Source organism: Clinocottus analis, unplaced genomic scaffold (assembly GCF_023055335.1).
Source record: "Clinocottus analis isolate CAN_PGR_092001 unplaced genomic scaffold, fCliAna1.0.p SCAF_12, whole genome shotgun sequence".
Taxonomy (NCBI): Eukaryota; Metazoa; Chordata; class Actinopteri; order Perciformes; family Cottidae; genus Clinocottus; species Clinocottus analis.
The window spans coordinates 9,686,195-9,708,299 of record NW_027175843.1 but is presented as its reverse complement, the minus strand read 5'-3'; the positions used below and the strand labels follow the sequence as shown (position 1 = coordinate 9,708,299).

The 22,105-nt window shown below is 40.2% G+C and overlaps 1 protein-coding gene across 5 annotated transcripts; it reads right to left on the bottom strand.

Moving 5' to 3' along the window:
* Positions 1–616: 616 nt before the first annotated feature.
* mid1 (midline 1) lies at positions 617–21,837 on the bottom strand. Of its 5 annotated transcripts, none has more exons than XM_068573108.1 (11): positions 21,760–21,837; positions 10,800–11,521; positions 9,051–9,113; positions 6,396–6,491; positions 5,771–5,878; positions 4,195–4,343; positions 3,976–4,103; positions 3,223–3,366; positions 2,486–2,647; positions 2,201–2,408; positions 617–1,708 (listed from the first exon to the last, which is right to left on the bottom strand). In XM_068573108.1, exons 2-11 carry the CDS (start codon positions 11,463–11,465, stop codon positions 1,360–1,362), a joined length of 2,073 nt encoding a protein of 690 aa, XP_068429209.1. In that variant the 5' UTR covers positions 11,466–11,521; positions 21,760–21,837; the 3' UTR covers positions 617–1,359. The 5 variants fall into 5 exon arrangements, with proteins under 5 accessions (XP_068429209.1, XP_068429210.1, XP_068429207.1 ...); XM_068573109.1 differs by lacking the exon at positions 21,760–21,837 and adding an exon at positions 19,102–19,138; XM_068573106.1 differs by lacking the exon at positions 21,760–21,837 and adding an exon at positions 17,503–17,710.
* Between the last annotated feature and the right edge of the window lie 268 nt (positions 21,838–22,105).

Here is a 22,105-nt window from a genome sequence, read left to right as displayed (position 1 = left end):
TAGTTTGGATTTTTTTTCAAATTGTTTTCTTTATGTCACTGTCAAACTGTATGGTTGTTGTTTGCATTTTTTAATAAAAATAAATTGACATAAAGCTTATCTTGGAGCTAAAAAAAACAGACCCACGTATTGATCCATTGTGATCACACAAACAACTTCTAGTATTTCTTTACAAACGTGTACACATCTCAAGATGCTGGTGGCATGTCATGTGGGAGGTATGGTGCTCACGTATTTCAGCTGTCTGCAGGGTGTCTCATAAGGAGGTCACACAGAGTTCAGAATTTTTCTTTTTTGCTCCTGTCTACTTTAGTTGAAAGGGGATGCGGCAGAATTCAAGCCATGTTACTCCAGAACAAAAAGAGATGTCAGAGCAAATCTTGTCAAAAGTTATATTTTGGCTCAGTGTGAGTCAGAGGGGGTCCTGTATAGCAAGACTGACACATTTTTCGATCATGGTGCTGTTGTTTTCTTCTCACTGTGGTGTTGCGAGAGCCTGTTCAAGCTTTAATGAGAGATCAAGTATAAATGAGTGTAAACAACAAATGGACAGCATATTAAATTATCATTTTACTGAGACACATGTTTCGCCTGCAGTACATCTTAAAACCAGAACAAATCACACAGCTAATCAAATTAAGTCACTTTTATTACAGCTTGTCGGAGAGAAACGTAAATGTGAAAATTGTGATTAATTATATCATAATGCTGAACTGCACACATAATAAATATTTGAAAATTACCAATTGATTTCCCATTAGTCTAAAACTCTCTTTTAATCTTTGTGAACTAATCTATTTAGTGCCTTTTTCCTTACGAGACAATGACAAGGAAACAGTGGCATTAAGGTGGCTTAGAAAAACATTGTATAGTGACAACTTCTCAAAGTAATAGGATTTAAAGAATCTTTTAAACACTTAACATTTAAAATAGCCAATAATAACCCTCTAGAAACCTTAACACCAGAGTCTGTTTCTCACTTGCATCTAAAGGTTTATAATCAAACATGAATGGAACGGCATGTAATAAACTTAAGAAATAAAAATAATCTGAAGCCTAATTAAAAATGCTTTTCAAACTGTAAGAAAACCCATAATTCCATCCAGCAGTGTAATGTACATACATATGTGCAAAGCAAAGAAATACATCTACAAATGCTTGTAAATCATTTCTTAAATAATTACAATACATTTCAATTTAGGCTTGATTAGGACTGCACACCTGGGCTATTAATTGCATCTTGTTCAGTTACTGTTGTATTTTTGTTTGTCAAAATGTATGTGGGCATCTAAGTCAATAAGGCGCAGGCAGCCTGATTTCTTTTTGGGTACACAAACAAAATAAAGCAGGACAGGTCTGTCAGTTGTTGTAGTCTGTCCCCTCCAAGTGATCTGGGATGGGCAATCCGGTGAGGACTGTTAAACACCTGTTCCACACATTGAACACTGGGCAGACTGGTTGAGCGAAGGCAATATCGAATGTATGCAAGTGCTGAACGCCGATTGCGTCATAGAAAGACAGCAGTCCAGCATCATAGTCCAAGAGCACTCCAAGACGACGCAGATGGGGTGAGGGCTCAATGGGCATCTCCTTACTGTTGTGACGCACCACCCATGAGTTGTTGCATCGAGACAGGACCCAGGAAGCAGAGTTTTTGCCGACCCACTCATGTTTTGGTGCTGATTTGTATGCAATACCCACTGCAAACCTGCATGCAGAACAAAAAAAACACAGTCTTAAATATCTTGTACATTTCTAGCATTGTAAACCCAACCTATTATTAACAAAGCATGCTTGGGGCTCCGTGAGGCTGGAGGTATGCACAGCAGTGCTTTGAGCTAAATGCATGTTAACAGGCTCACAATGACAATGTTAGCATACTGCTAGGTAGCAGGTATAATGCTTACCATGTTCACCATCTTAGTTTAGCATGTTAGCATGGTCAAATTTGCAAATTAGCAATAAACATGAAGAAAAGTTGAGACTGATGAGAAAACATGTTGCTCTTTGGAGGTATTTGGTCATAAACCAAACCCATTGGACAGATTTCAGATTTTAACCGGAAGTTAAGGGATGATCTAAGTTATCACAATTCCTTCTGTAGGGAACCGGAATGACAACGTGACATGTCATTCAGATTCATCTTCTCGGCAGCATGAATGTTTGAACAAAATGGCTGTAAACAAATAAATTATTTTACCATGAGCTTCCTCCAATCAAAGCTTCCCAGTAATGGCGGCCGCTGTCGATGTAGACGTTTCCTGTGACACCGTAGCTGCTCTGGCTTGTGAAGCGGTCCTGACTGTGGCTCTTCTTGGACGATGTCTCGTCCCTCTCCACCGTTAGGTTGTCATGGGACACTCTCAGCTTCCGGTGAGCTGACTTTGGGTCTAACTTGAATGGTTGACCTTGAAGAAAGGAATGTTAGTTTTTATGAATTACAATCCTCATGTGAAATGAATCGTGGTTTACACTCTCGGCATACTGTTGGTCTTGAGTTTCCCTGGTTCACTGCTGCGGCTTCCAGCCTGGTTTATCGCCTTCACTATGAAAATGTACTTGGTGCCACACTGAAGCCCGTGGACAGTGTAGTGATTTTGCTTGATGTTTGGTACAATCATCCAGCTGTCAGCAGAGTTGCACAAACCTGCAGCCCAAAACAGACAGAGTCACTGACAAAGAACAATACAATTTGGAAGTCTCCTCCTACTGAGATAGAGCCTCATTCAATAGAACAATACAGTGTAATTGTAGTCTTGCAATCTATAGCTGCTGTATTTGACTCATCAAATATAGTCACATTACAACTCATCCAAGTGTGCTTGAGCACTGAGGCAGATGAGAATAGATTGCTTCATCGAGCATTTGTGACCTTGTTAGAGCAATCAATTCAAATAGGCTGCTGCTCATTTCAACCCTGCGATAATAATATTGAGCTTTTGATGGGCATCTCAATGTAATGCAATGTCTGACAAAGCTGTTATTTCCCCCTATATCCCTTACTAGACACTGAGTATTTGGGTAATATCTCATTACCATGAGAGCCAAGACAGAGTTCTCCTCTCCTGCTGCTACAGTACAATATTAAGTGTGGATACTGTAACATGGCCCCCAATTAATTTAAGGTCCTTGAAAGAAATTCCCTTTTAAATCCCTCCATCGTTGTTTCCGACCACAAAATATTAAACTGCACTCCCTCCAGAGAGCTGCATATAGACTTACTGACAACATTGGATTGGCTGGTGAAGATGGCGTACTGAAGTTCATATGATACAACAGAGAATTCATCCTCTGATGTCCAGTGAACTGTGATTGTGTCGTATGAAGCTGTACATAATTCCTCACGGATTATTGGCGGATTTGGTGCTGCAATCAGAAGAAAAAGACAAATGTTTATTCTGAGAAAGAAATATAAGCTGAGTGGATTCAATTCTGCACACAACATAAACACACTCACAATATGATATCACTAACCATCTGTGTTGTTTTACTAACAAGTATCCTGACAAGTGTAATTAAGCTAGGTTGTTCTCCCAGCTATTACAGCTAACAGCCCCCATGCAGAGGTAAATTCACGCTGCATAACGGGCGCTGAGCTCAACTAATCATACCCATTTAATTCAGCAGAAAATTGTAGCCTTACATTTGTTAGCTTTTTAGTTTTCTGCCTCTAAGAGTCACATAGTTGTCCCTGCCAAAGGCTTTTAATTATATGTATAAGCCCGAGAATCAAAAATACCAATATTCATATGGATAATTCTCCAATACTGACTAAAATAGCTGGATACTATTATTTTCAATTCAGTACATTTATATACATGTATTTATTTGTCACTGGATATTAGGATATTTTGAATTCATTGTTTGGATAAAACATAAGCAACAAATCATCCAGTTTCAAGATTTGCAAAGTGAAAAACTACTCAAAAGCTGTACAGTGACTAAACTCATCTGGCAGTGAAAGACCACACTCACATGTGAGGTAATCCAAGCTTTCTAACATTTTCTTCTCCCGTGTGAAGTCCAAAGCAAAAGTATCAAAGGTGTCACTCAGGTTAATTTCTGGTAACAGGATTTGAGAGGAGGCCGTTGCCATGGACACTCTGTAATCGAGAAGTATATTAATAGAAGGTGATGGTTTTGTACACCATAGCTGTTGTCAGTTGACAGTGCTGGTTATTTTTGTTACCCCACCTGTCACAGGTGCTTTTAGCCATTTGGAGGAAGCGAGCTTGGTCTGTCTCCTTGAGAGTGTGGTCGGCCTGAGTGATGAGGGAGGAAGACCTCTCAATGCACTGCTTGCAGCTGGCTATCTGCTGGGCTAGTTTCCTCATCCGAGTGGACTAGACAGGAAAAAGAAGGAAAGGTTGATGATGAAAAGCTTGGTAAATCACCATCCAATGTCCTATTTACTGTCCTTGGCCCCAGCCTGCCAGATGCTAGATTGGTTCTTATCTCACTAATTAGAACACCCTCGTGGGGAAAAATCAGATTTACACCTTTGATTTTTCATTTGTGTAATACCCACAATATTGTGAGCTTCAACCAGTTTTACAAGCTACACTGGCACAAGAGGTGAATTTATAAAACTGCCATAGTAACCAGCCCCTCATATCCTGTATGTGTGCCATATTGCCTTAGTGGTTGAAAGCATAAGCAGGACCTGACACGAGGCACGTGGTGAGGAAGGAAAAAGTCCTCCTCCTCAGAGGGCCATCACAGGAAGCAGGGCTGATCTTACTCTGACACTGAGCATGGCACAGCATGCTACTGCCTCTCTAATGGCATCCAGCATGGGACAAGACATGTAAATCATTCAAGAAGCACAGAATGAGCTTATTAAATGTATGGACACTGTGCCAGAAGTACTCCGGTGTTCAGGGCTGAAGACAAAATACAGCAATAAACTCTGCAGTCTGGTGAATATTTCAGAGCACGTAGTGTACAAAACCACATACTGATCTGAGCACATGTCGCCACCAGCCCCCTGTCTGAGCTTTAAGGTTAGAAAAAGAGGAGGAGTGATTTTAAATTAGCTGACATTCCTTGATTGCATTGTATGTTTTTCTTACCACCAACACAGGTAAAAAAAAACAACAACCAAAAAGCAGAAATACCTGCAGAACAGCAGTAAATAACTTAAAATTAACTGGTTCTTTCAAAGATCAAATAAAATAATATGGGACAAACAGTAGGGTAGCGCAAATTAAGAAAGTGCCAGCATGAGCTACTGTTTATAAAAGTGAGCCTGTCGCAGCAAAACCTTTAACACACTGAATTGAGTAAAAGCATTTCAATTATTAATGGAATTAACATTAAGAACATATTTTGAGTGTCATTGGTTCTCAAAAAGTGACCGTGTTACCTTAAAAACTCATATTTTGATACGTTTTCCACTCAACAACAGTGGTTTTCTGTGGGTAGATTCAAATAAAGAACAACTTAACATATTACAACCTCCTCCAATGTCCTGAAATGGTATACACATCCTGACCCCTAAATGGGCAAGGCCTTTGCATGTTGGCCTTTCCCTGCGCCTTGTTTGAAAACATTTGTATTGATGGAGCATAAATTGCAAACATTTACACAGCTAATAGACATTTTAGTATTACAAAAATAAGTTTGGGTCATTCATTAACCTTAGTTGCCAGATCTCACAGAATCAGACTCACTACCATTTCTGTACTTTCTCTCATATGGGAGGGCAAGGTTGTCAACAGGTCATAAACAAATAAAAGTGTTTCAAGACACAAAAGGTTATAAACAGTACCTTTCCCTCCTTTATCTTGGTTGCTATGAGTTGTCTACGTTGCTGTATGATAGTAATTAGCAGGTCACACTCCTCCAGCAGCTTGTTTTCTTGTCGTGACGCATTTACCTAAACAGGAAAGAAGCATTGATAAGAGACAGTGTCATCAATTGTGGAAGCATTTTTGTGATTCCTTTGCTTTGACAAAATGTTTTGCTGCACTACTGCCGGTTCATTTGATTCAATATTTTATTCATATGTTTTACAGGACAATTAATTTTATCCAAACTCCATGCGATAGGAAAACCACAATAGAGAACAGTTCATACTTTTATCCCAATCACTAAGATGGCAATGGACATATACACAATGTTTTTTTGATTTTAAATATTTTTGAGGATTCACATAATAACTACTTTAAATGTATATTTCAAAGTCCAAAATTCTCAATTTGCAGCACATTGCCTGCATGTTACAGAAATGATTGATCTGTAGGCTGAAGAGCACTTAATCCTGTTCTGATGAAAAGCCACTATCAGATATAGTAATTCTTCACTGTGTTAATAATTTAATGAATTGTTGCCCCATGAAGTGCCACAGAAGCAAACAGGCCGCACCTGAAGGCGAACAGATACACAACCCTCACCTCCACATGTTGGCAGGTTTGGATGAGTTTCCCCATGAGACTTTCCAACTCACTGGTCCTCTTGATTAGACTGTTGAGGTTGGAATCCAAAGCTTGCTGCAAAACAAAATTGAAAATGACCATTTTATTACACGCTGCCCCCTCGTCAAACTGTAAATGCCTGAATACAACTTGGAGGAGAGTTAGGTGAATAGAAACACAAGGAGTGTATCCGGCTGGAGTGTAATGGGCACAGGAAAAGACACACAAGGATATGACTGGCCACATTTGGGCTCTGATCGTGAGGCGGCCCCAGTCCTCTCTGTGTGCCAAAGATCCCATCATACTGCCTGCTGAGGCCACAGAGCTTAGCAGAGCATCTGCCAGTGATTTGAACAACTAAACCCGGCTGTGTTAATCACTGACTCAGATCAAAGGCTTATGTTTCACACTTAATCTCTAACTGTAATTGGGCATGGTGACTGTGTACTGTGGTAATACAAAACATCTCCTGATGTGACGAATTCTTCTTCTAAAATAGAAGATGAATAAATAATTGCATTGTGCTATCAATTAAAACAATTAAAACAAGAGTCCCAATAAACGCAGAGGTGTGCAATATTCTGTCACTCTAATACACACACCAACACCAATCAGCAGAATCTAAATCATTACTCTCAGTAAGAATCCAACACTTTCAATTGATAAAGTTGGACGCAGAAAATACTTAAATGTATTAGCTCAAGCTAGGTCTGGTAATCTTGAGAAACAGCAAAAGTAAGATTGATTTCAAAAGATATGGAACCTCACTGCTTTTCCAAAGAAAGTAGTGAGCTTCAAGAAACACTTTAGTAAAGGACAAAAATATGAACGTGAGACTCGGGCCTGACTTCCCTTGATGAAAAACTAAATACTGAAAATGGTCCAAAGAAGAGAACAAACGGTTAAGAGAGGCATGTAAAGATCCAAAGTTTGTGGTACATACTAGCTAGACCTCTTTTAGCTTTGACGTCTCACATTGTGATTTCATAAGGTGGATGCCTCACTGTGTACTAAAATAGTGAACGCTTTATTTTATCGCTCTTACAAATATGATTTATTTATATGGAAGAGAAGGTGATGAAAGCCTTTACAGATGCTGAGTTGAAGGTACAGGTGAGGGGATATCAAAACTTTTAAAATGGATGCATGAAACATAACATATTTATCAAACCGATGTTGAATATAGCCGGATGTACACGGTTAAAACTTTTCCCCAACAATGGTGTTGTTTGAATATGACAAGTATCACATAAAGCCATGAGGCAAAGCAAATGGAAAAGGCAGAACACACAAGAGATATTTTGGTGTCCTGTATTTCTCACTGTGCCTAAAATACGGCTTCTTTTGCAACATTAATGCTCTTATGCGCGTGTTTAGACAGCTCTAATGGAGGTCTCCTTCCTAGAGCCATTTAGAGCTGATGAGAGGAAAGAATAGCAGCTTCCTTTCATATGTGAATGCTTCTGGTCCCACACCTTTGCTTTGGCCAGTCTCTCTTCCTTCCTCTCATAGTCCTGTCAGGTCACTAACAGGACTTTGAGTTTTATCCTGTGTCAACATTTGAAGTTCTATCCATTGTCAGAGTTTGTCACTTCATCCTGTGAACACCACAAGCCCTGCTAGTTTCTACTTTGTTGGAAGGCTTTTTAGGCTTTCATTCAATCAGAAATGCATATCATAGTGTGTAACTACACACTATTGTCAAGTATACATTAACTCAACGCCAAATGCACTTCATTAAAAGCCAATTTGAAATGTATTTTATGTAAGTATTATAGGTATATTGACATTTATAATCAAATTATTTTCTGCCTATTCTCTTCTGATTATAATTATAAATTAGGAGCCATCTTGAATATTATTAGTAATACCTGTGCTTTACCAAAGTCTAAAAGTCCTTCCATCTGACCCTAAATATGAGTATGTACATTGAGGATTGACAATGATGGATGGATAATAGCATATAATTTCAAACTAGGATCATGTCACATAGTGCCAAAAGCAGACTAAAGGAATTACTGCATTATGCATGCTTGCACACACAAACACACTTGCCAATGTCACAACATCCGTATGTGTGGGAATTTGGGAAAAGTCTGAGGCACTGAGGCTGTAAACATGTGTTAAAACAACCGACAACTATAAACAAGCTCATCTGCGCTCCACCTGGGTCCTGTCCTGCGTGACATGAGAAAAAAAGAGTTCTATCTATGATGGGGATTGCTATTTCCTCTTTTCTCACTTAAGGCTTCGAGCGAAGCAGCTAAGTGCATGTAATACAAGGTCAACAAGATGAAAAGATGAGCAAAAATGATCATATGAAAAAAAAAGGAAATTTTTAGAATATGTGTCATTGCTAAAATGACGTCAAGCAACTGAGAATATTATAGAAGAGAAAGAATCAGAACATAGCTCATAGGTCTTTAAGAAGATAAGGGATAAAGGACTCTACTCACCAACACGGAATGATAAAAACACAAAGCAGCAAGTGTCACATTATTAACCACCAAGGCTACTGTGGCTGACCAGTTGCAATTCTGTTCAACTCCTTGAAAAGCAACATTGTTTTCTTTGTTTTTCTCTGGTAAATAAATCTGTCCCTACATGTGGAATTTAAGAAATGATGCTGATCACCTGGTCTGCCTCCTGGTGTGAATGACCACGCCCCACCACACAGAGAAAGCGGCCAGACGATTTCTGCACAATGACAGCATGATCAAACAAAGGAGACAGGTTAAGACTGGTCCTCTGACCTATCTTTCTGAAAGTGTTTCAAAAGACTGCTTGCATCCCAGTTACACTGTGACTAAGCATTGTGGAAGAGAGGAACAGGCACACAAAAGGGTTTCGAGTGTTACCTGTGATACACACCCCCTTTTGTGTCATGCATGGACACTGTGGATGTTTGTGAAAACAAAGCAGATCCTCATTTATGTTTCATGCAGTGGATGCCATGCAATGTGGAGGATACACTTTCGGTTGAACTTTGACAGAAATGGAAAGCTCAAAACCGTTGTAATATATATTTTTGATGATACATATTTTGATGATTTGAGATTTTACAGACAGTAGGTCAAAGTTGTTATTGCCCAGTCCAAGGCTATACAATTATCCCCTGAGGTTACTGGAGACATGCAAGAAACCAACATTGTGTCGACAAAGCACTGACCTGTGAAGCCGAATTCTTTGTCTTAGGATAAAAGCTGATTCACGTATAATGGAAGGAACGCAGAGCCACCTTTTTATATGCTCCAGCTAACAGCATCTGCTCATGCCTTATTGATATCGCCCCATCCGCTGAAAGTGGGCACTTTCCACTTAACCTAAAAACTGTGAAAGCATTTTCTTGCTGTCATTATATTTAAAAGTGGTCAAGAGAGAAACCACCTCAAACTCACTTTATTTATACTTTTTCTTTAGCGCCTGTGATACATTTGGTCTTAAAGGCCAAGGCTGGCAATATTCTATATTTTTATACCGTAAACAAATCCTGTGAAAAGACTAAAATCAAGCCCCAAGCCCACATTGAAAATGTAAAGCTTTAAAAACAGGATACTTTCCTGAAATACCCGTAGATGTTAAAGGAAGTTTCTCAAACCGATGAAATAATGTCTTTGCCGGGAACCATTTTATTCACAGTAGAAGGACGATTTGTTTGGGATTGATTCAAAACAAACTCAGGGTCCTGTTCATTGTTTTGAGAGAACCCAGTGATGTGGCTCAGGTTTTTGGACAACAATGGAGGTCGAAGGCACAGTTGTATCAGGCACAGACTTGTTAGAGGAACCAATGAATTCCCCATTATGTTGTTAACAATAAGAAACATATTGAATATCACCAGACGCACACATTATTGTAATATATGTGTAATTAAAGTAGGTAATTTTGTATATAGTTATTTCATATATTATATCATATGAAATTAACAGTGTATGATTTTCATATTTGCAATAATACAACGTTTGTTTCACATTTGATTTACTATAATAAACATAAATGCCCCTCACTTGCCATAACGTTGAACAGCATTAACTTGTTTGTACTTGCAAGGAACATCCCATTGTATTTTAGGGGTTAGTTTAACAAAATAATAGAGTTCAAATCCGGTATCAAATTCCCTCGGAATGCGAAGCGGACCAAAAATGGAAAGGACAGTTGAAACTGTAACCTTAAAATAAATAATGATTTAACGAAGCTGCAGAGAAAACAACTAATGACCAATATTACAATGTCAGACTTTACTTTATTTAGTGAAGGAGATGAAACAAGATTTTGAGCATTAATCAGCTTTGAGCTTTGTGGGACTAGAATAAGTCGTAAATTAGTTTTCTCCAGTGCATCATCATCTTACAAGCGTTTCTCAAACTACAGATCATTTCTTACCTTGAGTTTGTCAAATCGGTCTCCAAGGGCAGCGACGTGGTGGTCCCGGTGTCGGCCCACCAGCTTACACAATGCACAGATCAACTGTTCATCTGTCACGCAGTACATGTTGACCTTCTCGTCCTCATGCTCCAGACACATGAGTCCTCGCAGGTGGGAGTCAAGCAAGGGCTCGATTAGACGGTGGCCCGTGAAAGGCTTCTTGTTGGGGTGGGTGGCCTTGAGACACTCGTCACAGTATGACACCTCACAGGTGACGCAGGTCTTGACAGCGTCCTGAGGAGGGTCCTGCTCACAGAACTGACACTGCACCCGGTCACCGGGACAAGTCATGGCTTTGCCGTCGGGGACGGCTCGCTCGCGCCGAGTCTCGTTAGGAGAATTAGGTCCGCTCAGAGAAGCTTTCTGGTAGCGATCGATGATGTTCTGTAATGTAACGTTGCGTTTGAGTCCCTCTAGGCCCCTCTGGTTGAGGGTAATGACATAGCGACAGGTCGGGCACTGAAAGGCGTTGATGGATTGTATTGGCTCGCTGGGCGTGCACTGTGAGACCAGAATACGATGGGCACAGTTGAAACAAAGGCTGTGAGCACAGGGCAAGAGCAGCGGGTCCTCGAAGAGCTCCAGACAGATTGGACAGGTCAGTTCTGACTCCAGCGTTTCCATATTTAGGCAACACAAAGTGAAGTCGGCAGCGAAATCCAGGGAAGCTGATCAGCTATCTGTAAAGATGACACAGAAATGTATTAGAAAATGTATTAGAAAATGGTGATAGCGATGAAAAGAGATACACTGTAGGAAGTTAGAAAGACTTCTTGAATAGGAGTAAATTATCACAGTTTTATTTCGAGCAAAAATACCAAATATTCCTTTATTTCAGTTTGCCTATTGTGGGGATTTTCAGCTTTAGTTTATCTCATCTCATGTGATAGTAAGTTGAATATCTTTGGATTTTAGACTGCCGGTCAGACACAACAAAATATCTTAAGACATCACTTTTGGCCTTAGGTAATTGTAACCAGCCTGTTTTACTACTTAAGGCTCTACACACCGCTTAATAAGGAAAATAATCCTTGCCTAGGTTGAGAAAGGTAGAATAAATAAAGGTAAAATAAATAAAGAATAAAAAAGCATGCATATTCTCTCACTATTTATTATCATAAGTATTTATGATAATATAACCAAAATTATTCATCCCAAGCTTTAGTGTAATTTGATTTCCATTGCAAATGAAATATAAAAGATTACTTTATGTAAATATTTGACAGAGATATCTGACTATGGAAATGAAGCAAATTGGGAAAATAAAACAATCAAATCTCAGACACAAATATTTGTCTGTATTTTACACACGTATCAAACTTCTGTAATGTCTATCTGGCTGAATTTACAACGTTGAGAATAGAGCAGTGGCTCATTTCAATTTGGCACAGGAATAGTTTAGCCTATCCCCGTGTGTCCCTCTCTGTACTGTATCTGTAGGCCAGCAGGCCAGTGAGGACTGACAGCTCAGCCAAGCAGAAGTGTATTGGCCTGCTTGCTGATGGCTGAGGCTCCACACTATCACAGACACTAAGCCTTTGTTCCCGGCCAGTCAGACACCCCAGCTGCGAGTGGACACACTGTGCTCACAGCGTCTAGCTACCTTCACTCATTATGTGTGAAGAAGGCAAAAACTCATTATCAGAACAGCCGGGCACAAGTAGCCTTTTGAAGTTGTGAGGGTACCGCAAGCTACAGACCTGGGTTTGTTCTTTCCATTCTATTCAAATCTTCACAGACATGCAGCCATCCCACTGCACTGTACAAGACAAGAGGTGATTGTTGCACTTGTCTCTAGCGACTATGATGCATCTTTGGGGCTTTGTTCATTTGCGTTTTTGTTCTTTAAAGACAAAGCGGCGAACGTATGTATTGAGAAGTTATTACAGAAGATCAAACACAGCCTCTTTAATATGCGAACCCTTTCACAACATATGGTAAATATCAAGTATTTTGGCACTGATATTGTTTGTATGTTATCATTCATTAACCTTATTCTCTTTTCAAAATTTGCTTTTAAAAGTAGCCTCAAACCAAACCAGTGAGAGTAACCAGACTGTGGAACATGAAACTACTAAACTACATGTATTTAGTTGTTTTTTTGTCTTTTTAGCCTGTTGTTTGACATTTTTTTACTTTGACACACACACAAGACAACAATATATATTTTTAACCAACAATATAGATGTTACTGTACTCGCCAAACAGCTATCCTTAATACAAAATGTATTACAAAGATAATGCAAAGACGCTAGTTCTCTGATGTCATTGCCTGTGGTATAAAATGCCATAAGTTACAAAGAGCTTGTAAAACAACACCATGGCAAAGAGCCACTGCAAACTGCATTACAGCGCCAAGTACATTACACCCTCCTGAAAGCTCTCCCATTCATACACAGTTTACTTTACCCACCGATGGATTTCGCCCCACTTTGCAATGCCGAGACATTTCTGTTGAAGGAAAACTTCTGTCCTAAGTCATGAAAACATATTTATGACAACACATGCACCAGGCATAAACCCCAGCATGCTGTGCAGATGGGCATCCAGAAGTCTTCACTGTCCCAGTAATCCGGCAGCAGAGCTGTCATTAGGCAAGAGATTGAGCAAGAGGTAGAAAACACAACAGGAAAAGTTGCCCGACAATTCCAGGAAAGCCAGCTCCACCTACAGCTGGAGCTCTGGCCAGTACTGGAAGAAGAGAGAGAGAGAGAGAGAGACAGAGAGAGAGAGAGAGAGAGAGAGAGAGAGAGAGAGAGAGAGAGAGAGAGAGAGAGAGCAGACAACAGTAAGAGTGTGTGTGAGAGAAAGAGAGAGCGAAAGAGAGAGAGAGAGAGAGAGAGAGAGAGAGAGAGAGAGAGAGAGAGAGAGAGAGAGAGAGAGAGAGGCAAAATCAGCAAAGCGAAGGCACAGCATTGTGCAGAGCCCCAGCCCATGCCCTCACAGGCAGGTTAGTGTCCTCTCGGCCCTACCCATTCAGAAATTCAAAAGCGTTGGGATCAGTTTCAGGTTTCCTTGTGTGACCGTCCCTCTACCTTCTAGCAGCACAATGCTGTAGATTGGAACTTTTATTGTCTTTGCCACCAGGGACTCGAAGAGCAAAGCTGAAGACAAACACATGAGAGGCAGACTGAGACTTATCTGTAAAATGTGGACCAGAGGTCTGTAACTCGGTCGGCAACTTGCCGTGGAATTACATCACAGTCTGTGTCTTCATAGGCTTGTGTGTATAATTGTAAAAACAAAAAGATTGTATTATTCTAGGACTAAAAAGTTTATAAGTGATACAATAAAAGATCGATGTTTGGCTTTTGTGTATACAATATCGCCGCGCAAAATATCGCGATACTATGATGTATCGTTTTTTTTCTCCCACACCGTGTAATACATATGAGTGCCACAATCTAAAAAAAAACACACATCGCTCAAAATAACTGTAATCAAAACTGTCTATTTTATAAAACCTATATTCAACTTGCTGACAGCAACAGTTGAAAGTCCCTACGCCTCCTCTCTGACAGCTGCAAATGAAGACAAACACCACGAAACATCATCTGCTACGAACAACTCATTCCCAGTTGGCCCTCATGTGGGAATCACCGGTGTACCATCTGCTTAGCATATGCCTCTATTTCTAGACACATCCCCGCTGGGCTCCCTTTGAATTCTCTTGTCATTCAAAAGGAGTCCCCTGAGTGGATATCCTCTCTGACAGACAGACACACACTGTAAATACTATAGACACCCAAAGACAGCGCAATGGGTGGGAGCTACATTGCTTGGGAGATACACATGGGAATGTGGCAGGCATTCCCAGGGAATCACAAATACATATCATGGTGAATAGATAGATAGATAGATAGATAGATAGATAGATAGATAGATAGATAGATAGATAGATAGATATTCACCCCCAGGGGGAAATTATTTTAGCAGCAGCAAGCAAAGTTAGAGTAAACATTAAAGTATAGAAAATACTCAATATATACAATACAATAAAATAGCAGAGCAGAACATATTTCATTTAAGAAAATTAAACAAAAAAGAAAATGTAAAGCATATACAGAGTATCTAAAGTGCATGTAATATATGCAGTGAAATATAATAGGTATTAAATTGTCTAACTAAATGACAAAAGCGGTGGTAGGGTTATTGATATTGCTTTATTTGAAGGAGGATCTAGCCAGAGGTGATTTATTATAAAGATATAATACCCAGAATCACGTATTGAATAGTCCTTCTTTTGGAGTACAAATTGCTTTTTCATTTAACGGTACTATCTCTTTTTTTAAAGAAGAACTATGCTTCAAGATGCTAAATGCTTCATATTCTACATGACAGGTGTGAGACATATGCTCTGAACTGTGTGGCTCTTTGTAAAATTATGAACTTAAGCATCGACTTAACATTTGGAGTTTTATTTGATTAGGAAGTAATGGCTCGTTTAGAGATGAAACAATTACACCGTCTCAGATAGGAAGACAATTTCCGACTGAAGCACTTTCTAATCCTTTTGGTTATGGTCTTTTATCACCTTTAATGATGGCTCTGAACCATGTACTCATCGACTGAGAGAGTGTGATTGCTCTTTGTCTTCTTTCCTGGGGCAGACACCTAACATATTTATCTGTAATCCTGTCTTCACAGCGTGGCTGTGACCAATGTGTGGCCTGTTGCTGCTCCCTAAAGCAGCCAGCTCAGCAGCGGCCCACTCAGGCCTAATGTGATTTTCAACTGTGGCAGCACAAGCCAGTTGATTAGACTGACAAATCTACCTGATCTGCGGCTGCACACATTACTGAGATTAGCTGCATGAAGCCTGGCCCTGACCGACATCCACTTATTACTGATATTTAAAGGATTGTGGAGGCCAAGTTAATTACAAAAACATTTAGGCGACTACATTTAGAACTCATGTGTCAAACAGGATTATAGGAGAAGTGTGGCTGTCTTATGTGCACTCATCTGATGTTAGCAGACATGAAGTTGTTTTGAAAAAAAAGATGACTCGAATCAACTTTCCATTAAGAGTCTCCAACTTCCTGCATGAGTGAACAGGATGTTTTATAATGAAGCTCCAGATGAGGAAATGGCACCAAAAAAATCTATAATGCACATACTGTTCGTAGCTAATGAGTTTCACACAGACTTGAATAGAGGTCTGAAGGTCGACTGAACAAGTTATTTTTTTCCCCTTTCTTTCATTTCTCTGTGTCCCTACTGTCTGGGCTGAACATGTCATCCTGGTCATCCTGGTCAGCGGCGCAGGTTGCATCAAGCTCTCATTTCCTCTCCGTGGCTTGGCAGGTGCCATCGGCGGGAAAACACCGCATCCTTTCCACAACCACAGGAACTTCACGGAATGTGACTTTTCAGGCATGCAACTATGCAGCCTGTAGCTCATTAGTGTGTGATCATTATTGGCCCGAAACTATCCCGAGGAAGAAGTTGGGAAGCATTCAGTCGCACTAATCAGTTCTTAGCACATGTATCTGTCTTACCTGCTGTCTGGATAAGCGGTTTGTAAACGGCATACAACAGTAAAGGTGTTGTATTACCGCGTTAGACATTCAAAGAGCGACACCATGTGGTGGATTTATATAATACAGCAAACACATTTATCTATCATACGTTGACGTTTTTTCTTCTACAGAAATAAATTGTCAAAATATGCAATGACATTTTTCGCAACAATAATGAAAAAAAGTAAATCTAAATTAAGTTCTGTGCATTTTGGCTTACTCATGTTTATGTTAATCAAATTCTACAAGCAAACTAATTGGAACAACAACAACAAACATCTTAACAATTAGTATTCACAGAGCCACCCTCCGATCATGAAACCAATGACACTGTTATTAATGAGGACCACCAAATGTGTTTCCATGGTGACAGCTTGATATATATTTGTCACACTAGCGATCAAAGGCAGCCACTCTGGTGGCAAGATGTATAACATTCCTCCTCACAGGAACAAGATAAGTTACTAATTAATAAGGGAAACAGCAGTGCCCCAGTCCTACTTTTTATTAGCTCCGAGTAAATGACTCCAATGTCGGCCTGTCACAAGCTGGGTCCGGATGTATTGCCAGAGTACACGTGGAGGGGAGAAAAGACAGTGTATTTCATCTCATCAATGGGGTAAATGGTCTTCTTTCGGTCATGATGAGGCTACCAGTTCATGGATGAATGGCAAGGTCTATCGCTCTCAGTGCTGCATCTCTCTGTTTGAGTAAAGTAAATAATATTAAAAAAAAACTTTTATGATGACTCAGAAAATGAAAAGCGAGAAACAAAATTGCAAGCCACACTCAAGTGATTGTTCTTACAAATTGTATTATATCATTTTAGATAGAGCCTGTGCAAAATTCTACAAAGCTTCTACCGAATAACTGCTTTGACACTGGAAACCTACTTCAGCTACTCCCACTCTCATTGATGCGTTTTAATCACAAAAAATTCCCCCCGGCCTTCTTACTTAGTCATCCCACTAGTATTATTCACAGTTCAAAACATGGAGGAATCTGTGAACACAACAAGACCAAACAACCTCAGCAGAACTCTGCCTCGAGGCTTGGAAACATATGATGACTCAATGTTTGGTAGCAAAACATAGAGGAGCAGTAATAATACAGACTTTGAGAATGACCCTCTGACTTACCCGCCACATGATTACATCCAGGAGAGGAAAGAGACACCTTTAAAGTTAGTCTGTGTTGATATTTGGGGTCCGCCAAAGCTGATCCAGTGTGGTGGTCTGAACTTTGAGTATGACTCGTATCTCCTGTTGTCTGTGAGTTTCTGACCCTCTAACCCTTTTCTCTAAGCTCACAGTAAACCAGCAGGAGGATCAAAACTTTCCACCCCCTTCTCTCCTCTCACTGAGCTCTGTACCTATCCCATCTACACACAGTGGGATGCAATTTGTTGCATTGGCCAATCACATGAAAGGGGCAGGACTTCTGCTGGTTTGGTCTATCACTGGAGGCTATAAGAGCATGGAGTGTTGCCATAAACTCTCAACAAAGCCTTTTTTTAATCACCCTCAACTAAACAACATCCACATAGCTGAAGCTGCACGCCACAAAAAACACATTCAGTGCATTGATAACACATTCTCTCTTGATTTATGCCTCAGGCGAGATTCCATGGAGCCAAATGAAGTAGTGCATAAGTAAACACAGGCATCAATAATGACTTTACTCTTCAGGAAGGACAGTGGCGTTTTGTGTCCGAGTCAATGTCCCAGTGCACACGCGAACATGGATGGACAAAGACATATTAACTTTGCCACACAGCAGCCGTGCTCTGCTGGCAGTTGGCATGCTCATTAGCACAGATGGTGATCATGCACACCACATTTAGTTGGAAGTATACATCCAGCAACCTTGTTTCTCAGAGCGATAACACCTCTTTTGTTTTTCCATGTGAATACAGTCACTGAAATGGAAACATGAATGTTTTGTAGATAGTGTTGAAAGTTGTCTCAGATTTGTGGCATCTGTTCACTACTCTTTGGCTATGTGGAGAATGTTCCCAGCACAAACGCATGCTGGCTGACGCTGCTGGCATCCAAACAGCATTGCTGATCACTTAAAGTTTGATCAGATTCTCTGCTCTGGATTTGAGCCTGCGTTCACTGTTTAAAGTTGAGGTATGAGTTATTTAGTTTGAGGCCATTACCTCGAACGACTTTGTCAGCGTCTTCAAGTCTGTTTTTCATACAACATCTTTGTGTATTTTCTTTTGTTATGTTGTAAAACCACAGCACATAAGGCATGTACAGATTTAGATCAGGAATAAGGCAGAGCCCCTGTCAGGACACCTTGTGTTTCAGGTTCGCCTGCAGGGTTCAATCTATAATAGCTTGGAGTTTAAGGTATGTTCAGCCAGCTGCAGACTTAAAGTAACTTACCTATTCAGAAATTATCTTGGTAATTGCATGATACCCAAATGCAAATGCAAAGGTTACGCCACTGTGCACACAATCTGCAATGAAGCCTTAAATATAATTGAATTCAGTTGCAGAGCAAATTAATTTGAAAAAAGACCATAGATGCAACATCTCCAATGATATATTTGTTTTGACTTTTTGTAAATCCAAGTATAATTAATTAATAAAAAGCAACGAATGCTTGCATAATACTGCAAAGATAAATTATTTTTGGCACACCAAAACTTTCTCAAAGTCTAACTTAAAAGTCTAAAAGAGACCAAGAGGGGAACAAGTCACCCATTGGAAATACAGATGGTCTCTTACCTCGCAGTCTGTTAGTCAGTCAACCAGACAGTCCATAGTCCGTGTGACAGATGAATGCAGAAATAAAGCCTTGGAAGAGAATTTTCTAAAAACACCGGCTTTCCTCAGAAGCCTCCCTTTAGCTCCTACTTTCAGTCTGGGCTCTGCTGCTTCGTCTGTCTCACTGCTATCTCTGAAATTCTCCTCACACAACCTCTTCTTCTCTAATCCTTTCTAAAGGAAGCCGAAACTGCTCCAAACGGTTCAACCAGGCACCGACTTCTCGAGCTTTTTCCTTCTTTGTATTATTTTGTTGGCTGGGATCATTAACTTAGTCCCATGAGAACGTAAGGAGGTAAATAACCCCCCTTCTTTTCTGTGGGAGGCTGTCAATCACAAATGATGATGAGATGGTGAAGGGGGGTGCATTTAGCAGCCAAGGAGAAACTGCTGATTGGTCACCGGGGAACAGAGGTGCCCTGCATGACAAATGGGAGCACTGGGATGGATGGGCCTTGTGGAGATGCTCATCTGAAATTGCGTGCACATTTATAATGTACTTCTATGCTCTCTCATTGACATATTATTCAAAAGAAAATAAAGCTATGTATATGAGTGAGTAATCAAAGCTGACAGCAAAATGTCTATTGAACACAGCTGAATTTGTGAAAATTAAATTTGCGCTGCCCAGCTAACTAGCTAAATGCTAGGGCCGACATGAGGAATCACAAGATCTTTAAATGACTCTTTGGTACAATCTGGAAGCTCAGTAGGGGGACTGGGAGGAAAGTATAAAGCTTCAGTTGCTATGGCGGTGTGGCAAGAGCCACGATGCATCTTGGCGTTCGAGCCAAATGCCACTCTAATCTTTTCATTGGCAAACCTTCAACTCTCTCTTCACAGCTTGTTTGTTTCTCAGTCAAGCCTACTGCTGTCTGTCACTCTCCAGTTCCTTCCTGCATCCCATGCCAGTCTGAAGTCATCTGCATTTAGTAAGGAAAAGAAATGTGTAAAGACACTGTTAGCAGGGAAACAATACCTGAGACGGGTCACTTTGCTCCCAGTGACCACAACTAAACTCTTCAGGCTGACAAGTACGAAGAGACTATGGACGAATTAAGCATGACTTCCACTCATTCTACACACATTACCCACACACTAATGGATTTGTAAACAGCACAGCACACATCCATTTCGTCAGTAAAACACACTATTCTCACATCACTCCGCAGTTGTATGCCACCTCTCTAGCAATTTACAACAGGGAGAAAATCTACAAGAGAGCGTTATTGCCACTGCCCAAGGCCACACATTGAAATTGACTTTGTAATAATGACTTTGCCTCTTCCCTCTCTCGCAGTAAGATTCATTTTAGTGCAATAAAATGCCATAAAACTCATGACATTTACATAGACTGTGGAGTCCCACCGACATTTGAGGCCAGTGCATTTTAAAGGTGAAAACTGTTTTACCTCTCCAGGGTCAATTCAAAGCCACGCCCCATTTCTGGACTGCAATAAACATAAAGGGGAAAAATGTCTGTTTCTGTTTTAACCATTCCAAAAAGAAAACTTGTCTGGTCGGCGGTTTAAGTAACTGTTCCCACTCAACCGCTGGAAACCCAATCTGATCCTTGATCCAGGCTAACACACACACACACACACACACACACACACACACACACACACACACACACACACACACACACACACATACACACACACACACATAGACACACGCACACACACAGTTTTTGTGGCTTCCAGTCCGGAAAATGGGAGAAAAACATTTATTTTTGCTTATTCGTGTGCCTCATTGGCAGTTTAACTTCCACAAATCAAAACAAATATGATATTGTTTAACTCCAAATATGTGACATCTACTATGCCATAATATATATTAACTTTGTCAGAAAATAAACTGACTGTTTCTTATGTTTTCTCAAATGTTTTTCATCATAGCCACAATTTAAATCCAGTCCAGACGTTATGAAACTGACATTAATAATTGTTTATGTATTTGAATAAGTAACAATCAAAATAATGAAGTCCCTGGTGTAATCCTATAACATTACTTGCAGAAAATATGTTGAATTATACTATACATAATATTCCCGTATCAATAAGTAACAGCACTGTTAAATAATGATTCAACATGAATGAATATTCATCCCCACTAAATAAGGCCATTTGCTGCCTGAGGCAGTTCTCTTGGTGGCGGTTGGCACATTAAGATGTTTTTATTGGACAAAGACCTGAAAAAGGCCAGAAAACCCCTCCTGAAGGAGAAGATAAGAAGTTCAAACAAAATGTGATGTTACATAAACGTTGATGAGTAAAAAAGAGGAGTCAAGCAAACCTTTATAAACTATTGTTTATACATATACATCATGATGTGAAAAGGTTATGCTTCACCTTGGTGCTCAGCCACTAGCAAGTGCAAACTCATTTTGCACGAAACAAAGGAATCCTGAATTCTGTATGTCATCTTAAATCTGCCCAAATCTTCCTTAAATAGAAAACAAAGCACCAGGAAACTGTTGTATACTGGATTAGTGTCCTATTTAATCAGCTGCAGGATATGAAAACAACATCACCAGAATTGCTCAGTAAAGAAAATCATCCCAAACTTTTCCATTCAATTCAGCAGCCAAACAAGAAGGCAGTTAGCCCTACTTACGCGCTATTGTTGAGTGTGATCCTTTGAAACACAGCAAGAAGATGCAGCTCCCATTGACAGCTCAGCATTCTAGTTCAGTAGCACATGGGTGAACGACTAAACAAAACATACAGTAGCATCCTGGCTAGTCTCTTTCCACACGCCCTCCCTCATTGCTAGAGATCCCCACCCTGCCCCAGCCCCAGCAGTGTGCTCATGCGAGCGTAATACATGCCCAGGAAGCGTCACTTCCACTGGGTCATTTCATGGATATTGTCTCCATTAATGCATGGGTCCATCAAGCCCCCCCGCTGTGCTCTCAAGGGTTGAGCTCTCGCCCCCGGCTCCCCCTCTCAGCAAAAAGACA